Source organism: Carlito syrichta, unplaced genomic scaffold (assembly GCF_000164805.1).
Source record: "Carlito syrichta isolate Samal-C Ts95f unplaced genomic scaffold, Tarsius_syrichta-2.0.1 Scaffold309854, whole genome shotgun sequence".
NCBI lineage: Eukaryota > Metazoa > Chordata > Mammalia > Primates > Tarsiidae > Carlito > Carlito syrichta.
In genome coordinates, this window is record NW_007253950.1 from 1,347,558 (window position 1) to 1,357,685 (window position 10,128).

General features: G+C 38.6%; 1 protein-coding gene across 7 annotated transcripts in view; it reads left to right on the forward strand.

Annotated features, from left to right (window-relative positions):
- The window catches only part of FAM192A (family with sequence similarity 192 member A), a 34,978-nt gene that overhangs the window by 20,369 nt on the left and 4,481 nt on the right, over nt 1-10,128 (forward strand). For all 7 annotated transcript variants that reach the window (XM_021717550.1, XM_021717552.1, XM_008068031.1 and 4 more), the window contains one exon: nt 2,972-3,036. In XM_021717550.1, coding sequence (XP_021573225.1) covers nt 2,972-3,036 — 65 coding nt within the window. The remainder of the gene's footprint in view (nt 1-2,971; nt 3,037-10,128) is intronic.

A 10,128-nucleotide genomic window follows, 5' to 3' on the forward strand; every position in this document is an offset into this window, starting at 1 on the left:
GCTCTGTATTTGGTGATCTGCATATAACCCCCTTTGGATTTTGAAAATGTATCATTTAATGCTGCTTTGTGTTGCAAAGTGATGGATTAGTCTTCTGGGGCAGGAGTTCCTAATCTGTCCTGTCCTGGATTTATTACCTGGGAGTTTGTTCATGTGTATTCCCAGTTCTCACACTAATTCTGGTTCAGTAAGTTTGGAGTGAGGTCTGGGGGGTTGTAATTTTTAAGGTTTCATGGTTGATTCTGAAGGCTGATGAAAGTCTGGAAGCCATTGATGTGTATATGTTATGAAGCATAAAAACAAGCATCTATTTTTTGCCTTCTTCAAAGGTTACTTCTTTGTTTTGCTTTCTTCTAGTTTATTCTTTTGTCTATTGTTCTAAACAACTGTCAGGTACCTAGCTCATTCATTTTCAACCTTTTCAGTTATAGACATCTAAAGCTATACATTTTCCTCAGCTTTCATTGTATGCAAACTTTGTGTTTCCTTCTAACTATTTTTTAAACCTGTTGCCCAGGTTGGAGTGTTATGATGTGATCATAACTCACTGCAGCCTTGAACTCCTAGACTCAACTGATCTTTCTGGTTCAGCCTCTTGAGTAGCTGGGACTACCGATGTTCCACTACACCTGACTTATTTTAAAATATTTTTTAGAAACTGAATCTTGCAGGGCTGGGCTCGGTGGCTTAGTCTGTAATCCCAGCAGTTTGAGAGGCCGAGGTGAGTGGATTGCCTGAGCCCGTGGGTTCGAGACCCGCCCGGACAATTGGTGAAACCTTGTCTCTACAATAAATCAAAAAATTAGCTGGGCGTGGTAGCATGCGCCTGTAGTTCCGGTTACTTGGAAGGCTGAGGCGGAAGGATCGCCGGAGCCCAGCAGGTCGAGGCTGCAGTGGCCGGGAGCATGCCACTGTACTCCAGTCTGGGTGACAGTGAAACTTCAACTCAAAAAAAAACAAAACAAAACTGAATCTCCCTATATTATCCTGGCTGATTTTGAACTTCTGGGCTCAAGTAATCTCTCTTCAGCCTCCCAAAGTGCTGAGATTACAGTTGTGAACCACTGTGCCCAGTTCTCTCTAAGTATTTAAAAATATACTTTATGACTTCTTTGACTCAGAAATTATTTAGAAATATTTATTTTAAATCTCCATGTTGAGATTAACCATATTTCATTTGTCCTAAGATAAACCCCCACATTTTAACTTAATGATGTTAAAATAATCAATGGTATCTTATAGGCTACAAAGTATATTTATCTTTACTTATTGATTTTTAACTTAACTGCATTATGGTTTGTATATACTGATTCTCCTAAAGTTGTTTTAAGTCCAGGCGCAGTGACTGACGCCTATAATCTTAAATACTTTGAGAGGCCAAGGTGGGAGGATTGCTTGAACCCAGGAATTCGAGACCACCTTAGGCATCATAGTAAGACTTTGTCTCAATAAAACATTTGCCAGGTGTGATGGCACATGCCTGTAGTTCCAGACACTTGGAGGCTAAGGAAGAAGGATTGTCTGAGCTGTGGTGAGCCGTGATTATGTCACTGCACTCTAGCCTAGGCGAGAGAGTGAGATCCTAATTCAAACAAACAAACAAATAAATCGGGTTGCTTTAGACTTGCTTTGTTATCTGTTCCTGAGGTTAACTTTTTGTGAATATTCTAAGTAAGTTTGAGAAGAATCTGTGTTTGTTATTGTTGGTTCTGGGTTATTTGTAGATGAAACAAATCAAGCTTGTTAAATGTATTGTTCAAATCTTCTGTGTCTTTTTGTATTTGTCTGCTTGACCTTTCAGTACTTGGGAGAAGTATTTTGAAGTCTTCCACTATAACAGTGATTTTTGAATTTCTTCTCATAGCTCTGTCAAATATATACCTTAAGCTTCTTAATTAGATGCATACATGTTCAGAATTGCCAAGTTTTTATTTTTATTTTCTAAGTGAGAAAGCAGAATTTATTGAGAGGAGAGACAAGTTCCCACAGTGGGAGGGGACCCGAAGGGGGTGCCCCATCAAGTTTTTATATGTTTCTTATAAATAGCTGCTTTTAAATTTAGTCTGTTAATCTCTGTTAACTAGTAAGTTTAGTCTTCTTATAATATTAAGATTTTTGATATAATTTATATTTTTAATGTTATTTTTCTTTTGGCTTTCTACAAATAGTTTTTCTTGTATTCTTAGCATTTTAAAAAATGATTCTGATTAAAAAATATTTTATTCTTTTTTTTTCTTTCTACTAGTTTGCATTTATATCCTGAAATTTGCCAGGTGCACTTAGCAAACTCTAAAGTAAATGGCTCTCTTACTATCCTACAGAATTACATATGGACCTTAGAACCTTTAGCAACAATTGCCCTCTTCCTTCTTTACATGCTACTATGCTCCGGGACTTCAGTATGGTCATTAAAACACCACACATTATATGTCACATTTTATACAAACGCCATTTGTTTAGATTTATATTTCTATTTGCCAGTTTCTTTGTTCACCATCCTTTTCTTCTGGGATTATTTCTTTGTTGGTCAAAATACATTCTCTAGACATTCTTTTAGTGAAAGTCTTTTGGGTGACTCAGAATCTCTAGCATGTCACTGAAGGTGTTTTCTTTAATCTCTAATAACTTAACTAAATTTTTGTCATTTGTGAACATGTCCAAATGTTTATGAAATCCATCTGTGGGTCTAACCAAAATGAATTATAAGGACAGCAAAGACTCAGAAGTCTAAGTGATGCTTGAAGATACAATGCTTTGCTCCTTGGATTTGTCAGGAGTTTAAATTGTCCTTATAACTAATGATGTAATTGGAAAGAGATTAAGAATCTGAAATGAAGGACTTTTCATTTTACATCATCCCAGCTGTCCGAGGCTACCTAAGACCCATATAAATAGTCATTGGAGCTCCTGCTTCTCTAAGCTTTGATCCTGAAGATTGACTGTAGCTCAAATCACATGTGTTTTGTTACAGCTCTGAGAGTGGCAACAGTGTGAAAAGACTGAAACCAGACCCTGACCCAGATGACAAGAATCAAGGTGGGTGGCTCCCTTTACCTTTTTCTTTTACTTATAATACATGTGAACCAGAATGCATTCTATCTGCAGATGAATGCACTATTCCCTCTTACCAGTTTATTTTATACCAGGTAGAATTTTTATCCAAGAGTATATTGGCTACCCTGTAAAAGTAATATGTTGGAAACCAGTGGAGTTGATAAATAACAATTGTGCTCTCCCAGGAATGCTTACAGGGCCCTGGTCATATCACCTCTGCTCACAAAGGGTTTTTTTCTGTTTCCGCAAAATGTCAAGTTTCTTGATTTCACCTGACTTGCCTGGCTCCTGCTCTTTATTGGATTGGATTGAGCCTAGAAGCATAGTACAGTCTTCAGGAGTGTACTGTCTTTGGTTTTTATCTTTATGTGATGAAATCTGCTTTTGTATTAAGTGGCAAGAAGTTGTATGTGAAGGTTAATGTTCTTGGGACTGGATTAGGGATGAGAAATTCAAATCTGTTTTCAATTTCACCTTGACTCCCTGTGGGATTGAGACTCTGAACTGAAATCCATGGGTCAACAGGGCTTACACTTATTTCTCTTCCAAAAATAAGCAATGGATGCTTTTTTATGTATCTACTGAGCACCAGTGATGGTGGGCTGTTGCTGTTACCCTTTTGCTGTAGAACCCAATTTTAATAAGACTTTCAGTGAAGATTTTCTCTTCTATCTATATCCTCTTCCATCTAGTTCTCCGTAGAGAAAAACAGTATTATACGTTTCTTATGTGTCTGTTTAGAGCTATTCTGTGTATGCACAAGCAAGTACAAATATATGTATGCATTTATATTTACTGCTTTGGATAATTTAAAACATATTCAAAACTTGGGATAACAGTATAATGAACCCCTATCACCTAGCTTCAATAATTTCTAACATAGCCAATCTTATTTCATTTATTCCTCCCCAACTCTAATATTTTAAGACAATTCCAGCATCATATCATTTAATTCATAATTCTTTAGTATGTATCTCTAAAAAATAGAGTTTATTTTCCCTTTTTTTAACAATTGCCATATCATTATTATATCTAGAATAATCACAATAATTACTAAGTATTATCAGATATGTTGCATTCATTTTCCTCAATTGTCTCAAAACATTTTTTTCTTGACAGTTTTTTTTTGTTTTTTTGTTTTTGAGTTGGAGTCTCACTCCGTCGCCCAGACTGGAGTGCAGTGGCCTCTCCCGGCCACCGCAGCCTCGACCTGCTGGGCTCCAGTGATCCTTCCGCCTCAGCCTTCCAAGTAACTGGAACTACAGGCGCGCGCCACTATGCCCGGCTAATTTTTTTTTTGGATTTATTGTAGAGATGAGATCTCGCCAAATTGCCCAGGCAGGTCTCAAACCCGTGGGCTCAGGCAATCCACTCACCTCGGCCTCCCAAAGTGCTGGGATTACAGGCTGAGCCACCGAGCCCGGCCCCAGTTGTTTTTTTTTTAAACTTAGGATACAAGCAAAGACAAGACATTATATTTGGCCGTGGCATTTTTAAAAAGTCACTGAGGTATGATTCACATACCATAAAATTCACCCTTTAAACAAGGATACAGCTCGGTGGCTTTTTGTATGTTCACAAGGTTATACAGCTATCATTACAGTCTAGTTTCAAAATTCTTTCAACACTCAGAAGAAACCCAGCACCATTAACAGTTATTCCCCATTCCTCCTCCCCCCAGCCACTGGCAACCACTAATCTACTGTGGATTTTGCTTTTCAGACCATTTCATAAAAAATTGAATCATACAACATGTGGCCTTTTGTGTCTAGATTGTTTTCACTCACCATAATGTTTTCAAGGTTCATCCATGTTGTAGCATGTGTTAGTACTTTTTACTAATGGTGGGCTAATATTCATTATAGGATATCACATTTTGTCCATTCATTTATTAATGAACATTTGGGTTGTTTCCACTGTTTGGGTAATATAAATCATGCTGCTAATGAACATTCATGTGCATGTTTTTGGGTAAACAACTGTTTCCACTTCTATTGGGTATATACCCAGGAGTCGAGTTGTTGGGTCATATGTAGCCATGTTTAGTTTTTTGAGGAACTGCAAAACTGTTTTCCAAAGTAGCTGAACCATTTTTACATTCTAATATATGAGGGTTTCAGTTTTTTCACATTCTTGTCAACACTAGTTACTATCTTATTTACTGTAGCCATCCTTGTGGGTATGAAGTGGTGTCTCATTGTGGATTTGGTTTGCATTTCCCTATGACTAATGATGTTGTACTATTGGCCATTTGTATATCTTCTTTGGAGACATATTTATACAAATCCTTACACTGTTTTTAAAGTGGTTTGTCTTTATTGTTGAGTTGTAAGAGTTCTTTATATATTCTAAATACTAGACACTTATCAGATGGATGCTTTGTAAATGCTTTCTCCTATTCTGTAGGTTTTCACTTTCTTGATAATATCCTTGGAGCACAAAGTTTTAATTTTGATGACATTCCATTTATCTGTTTTATTCTTTGGTTGCTTTTACTTTAGGTGTCATATCTAAGAAACCATTGTCTAATCCATGGTCGTGAAAATTTATATCTATATTTTCTTCAAAGAATTTTATAGTTTTAGCTCCTATACATTAGACCTGATTTTTGCGTATAACATGAAGTAGGGATCCACTTTCGTTCTATGTGGATATCCAGTTGTCCCAGCACTATTTGTTAAAAAAGACTATTCTTAGGCCAGGCGCGGTGGCTCATGCCTAAAATTCCAGCACTTTGGGAGGCCGAGGTGAGAGAATTGCATGAGCCCACAGGTTCGAGACCACCTGGGCAACTTGGTGAGACCTTGTCTCTACAATAAATCAAAAAATTAGCCTAGTGTGATGGTACGTGCCTGTAATTCCAGCTACTTGGCAGACTGAGGTGGAAGGATCACCTGAGCCCAGCAGGTCGAGGCTGCAGTGGCTGTGAGTGTGCCACTGCACTCCACCCTGGGCGACAGAGTGAGACTCCAACTCAAAGAAAAAAAAAGATTATTCTTTCTTCCACTGAATTGTCATGGCTCTCTTGTCAAAAGTTAGTTGATTGTAATTATATGAGTATACTTTTGGATGCTTTTCCATTGATCTATGTTTGTTCGTATACCATTACCACACAGCCTTAATCATTATAGCTTTATAGTAAATTTTGAAATTAGGAAGGGGAGGAGCACAACATCAATAAGAGTACCTGATCTCAAACCAGGCAAAGTGGGGGAAATGGGAGGCCCAAACTTCACCTGTACAGTGAGCACTTGTATACCTAATCCTGAATTGTGCCCCACATCTTTAAAATAAAATTTTTAAAAATTAAGAAATTAGGAAGTGTGAATCTTCCAACTTTGTTCTTTTTCAAGATTGTTTTGGCTATTTGAGGTCACTTGTATTTCCATATAAATTTTGGGTCCAGTTTGTCAATTTTTGCAAAAAGGTAGCTGAGATTTTGTTACATGGATTATTGGAACTTGTAGATTAATTTGGGAATATTGCCAATCTGTGCCATCTTACCAATAGAGTAATATGTCTTTGAAATCAAATTTAACCTGTTAATTCTAACTCCTTTCTAAACCTGTGTTTTGTTTTCTTTGTATTTTTGTAGAAAAACTCAGTCTTTGTTCTGTGGAGTTTCCCACACTCTAGATTTTGCTATTTGCATCCCTAAGGTGTTCCCTTATACCTTGTTTCCTGTAAAATGGTAATTAGATCTAGAAGCTTGATCAATTCAAGTTTATTTTTTTGGCAAGACTGCTTCATACATGGTTTTTACATTTTCATTATTAGTAGTATTTTAATTTAACCTATTCTTGTTTTCATTGCTTAGTTCCCTTGTTATCATACCTTGGAAATTGCTACATAATTGGACATAAAGAACTTCCTCCCTTTTTTTTTTTTTTAAGAGACAGGGTTTTGCTCTGCTGCCTAGACTGAAGTGCAGTGACCTGAGCATAGGTCACTGCAAACTTGAAGTCTTGGGCTCAAGTGATCCTTCAGCCTCCCAAGTAGCTAAGACTGACAGGTGCATGCCACCATGCCTGGCTAATTAAAAAAAAATTGTAAAGATGGGATGGGACCCAAAAAATTGTAAAGATGGGATGCTATGTTGCCCAGGCTAGTCTTGAACTCCTGGCCTCCCTACTCAGTTTCCCAAAGTGTTGGATTATAGGCATGAGCCACTGTGCCCTACTAAATTATCCCAATTTATACTCTCATCAGCAATGTAGAAATTCCTGTTCGTTGACATCTTTTTAATGTATAGGAAACTTTCTAAAATATGACTGCTTGTTTAGGATAGGTGTATACCGTATATATGTATACACACACATAAAACTTCATAGGAATTTTTTAAAAAGTTAATCAATTCCCTTTAGAGATGAGGTCTTACTGTGTTGCTCAGGCTGTAGTGCAGTGGCTATTCACGGGTGTGATCATGGTACACTACAGCCCCAAATTTCCTGGGCTTAAGCAGTCCTCCCACTTTAGCATCCCGAGCAGCTGGAACAACAGGCACATACCAGTGCACCTGGCATAGGAATCGTAAATGTATTTCAACTAGTAAGCCAGTTGCCCTGTATCTGGTTCTTATTTTGTGGCAGGAACTATTTGAATGAATCATTGGAAAAGAAAACTTGTTGTGGTTTTTTTGACTATCTCAGGCAAACACTTGTGTTTCAGAGTCATCTTTTTTATCATTCTAAATCCTTTTTCCTACCACTGCATTCTTGCAGCAGAAGCTAGGCGAGAAATATTCTCCTTTACTTGGAATTAAGGCCCCATAAAAAGAATACTCCCGAAGCTTGCTTAGAGTATCATCCTCAGTGGTAGAAAAACTTGCCCCTTGGTCATCCCCTATAGCTCTGTGACCCTGATGGAGATTCAAGCTTCCCCCATTGAAGAATTGAACTTGAGCTCTGAGCAGAGCCAGTGAATGCACAAGTTGGCCCTATCTACTCCCAAATCACGCATCTGTCTGAATACTAAGAACGTTTTCTATGAGTAATTTTCTGTGTTAATTTGGTATGACAATGTGTCCTGCAAATGCAGAAGTTGGCAGGAAAACTTCACCAAATGGGTGAGATCAGAGGGCATTATTTTGTTCTCTTTGGACAGTTTGCTTTTGGAATGAAATTTGTCAGAATTGCAATCTCTTTTCTTTCTTGAAACCTCCTAGATAATTGGTAGATTGGTCTTTTCATTTAAACTCCTCTGATGCCACTGGTCCAGATTCCTTGATTGTTTTTCTGTAGCTGGCTTCCATTCTTCTGTTAGGCCAGCTCACAAGCTTCAAAAGTAGTCTGAACTTGATCCTTCTTTTCTATTTAAAATAAATCCCTAAACTCAGTTCACCTTTGAAATACAGTCATGCTCCACATAACAATATTTTGGTGAAAGACAGCATATGTGTTATGTGGCCCCTATTCCCCACAGTGTCCTGCTACTGTTAATCCCTTTCTTGTAGTATTGTAATAGATGTACAGGACCCACTTATGAGTGAGAACATGTGGTATTCAGTTCTTTGTTTCTGTGATAGATCACTGAGTTTGATAGACTCTAAATCAATCCAAGTTGTTGTGAAGTCCATAATTCCAGTGGGAAACCCAAACTTCACCTATATGTAGACCATTTATGTACCTAATCCTGACTTGCACCCCACATCTTTAAAATAAAATAAAGAGCCTGGGCGCAGTGGCTCAAGCCTGTAATCCCAGCACTTTGGGAGGCCAAGATGAGGGGATTGCCTGAGCCCACGGGTTCAAGAACAGCCTGGGCACCATGGCAAGACATCATCTCTACAGGAAATCAAAAAATTAGCTGGATGTAGTAGTATATGCCTGTAGTTCTGGCTACTTAAAAGGCTGAGGTGGAAGGATCACCTGAGCCCAGCAGGTCGATGCTTGGGTAGCCATGAGCATGCCACTGTACTCCAGCCTGGGTGACGGAGTGAGAATCCAACTCAGAAATAAATAAATAAATAAATAAAATAAAGAGGGGAAAAAAATGTGATAGTGATCCCATAAGATTTTATAATACTTTACCTTTTCTATGTTTAGCCATGTTTAGATGCACAAATACCATAGTGTTACAGTTACCTCCCATATTTTGTACACTAACATACTGAACAAGTTTGTAGCCTAACAGCAATAGACAATACTATATGGCCTAAATGTGTGGTAGGCTGTACCATCTATGTTTGTACAATGGCTAAATTACCTAATAATGCATGTCTGATGTTGTAGCTCGTCATTAAGTGGGGGTGTCTGTACTTGATAAAATGATACACCTCACTGAACAGCTTCACATAAATTAGTTTTCTTTTTTGTTTGTTTGTTTGAATCAGAGTCTTACTCTGTTGCCCAGACTGGAGTGCAGTGGCATGCTCACAGCCACCCAGCCTTCACCTGCTGGGCTCAGGCAATTCTTCCACCTCAGCCTTCCAAATAGCTGGAACCAGAAGCATGCACCACCACATCTGGCTAATTTTTTTTTTTTTATTGTCGAGGCGAGGTCTCTCCAAGTTGCCCAGGCTGGTCTTGAACTCCTGGGCTCAGGCAATCTTCTCGCCTCTGCCTCCCAAAGTGCTGGGATTATAGGCGGGAGCCACCATGCCCCGCTGTATTTTTTTTTGTTAAACAATTTTTTTTTACAGAATAATCAAGGTGTTGTTAACTTTGAGTATTTCTGACAATACACAAAGTATATGTTAACACATAATACAATGTTTGCTTAAGTAATGAATGATATAGTTTGATGTTATGTCCCAGATTTTGAAAGTGCATCACATTTTCTTTTTTTTTTTTTTTTTTTGAGTTGGAGTCTTACTCTGTCACCCAAACTGGAGTGCAGTGGCCGCTCCCGGCCACTGCAGCCTCATCCTGCTGGGCTCCGGCAATCCTTCCGCCTCAGCCTTCTGAGTAACCGGAATTACAGGCATGCGCTACCACGCCCGGCTGATTTTTTGATTTATTGTAGAGATGAGGTCTTGCTGCCCAGGCGGGTCTCGAACCCGCAGGCTCAGGCAATCCACTCACCTCAGCCTCCCAAAGGCGCAGGATTACAGGCTGAACCACCGAGCCCAGCGTG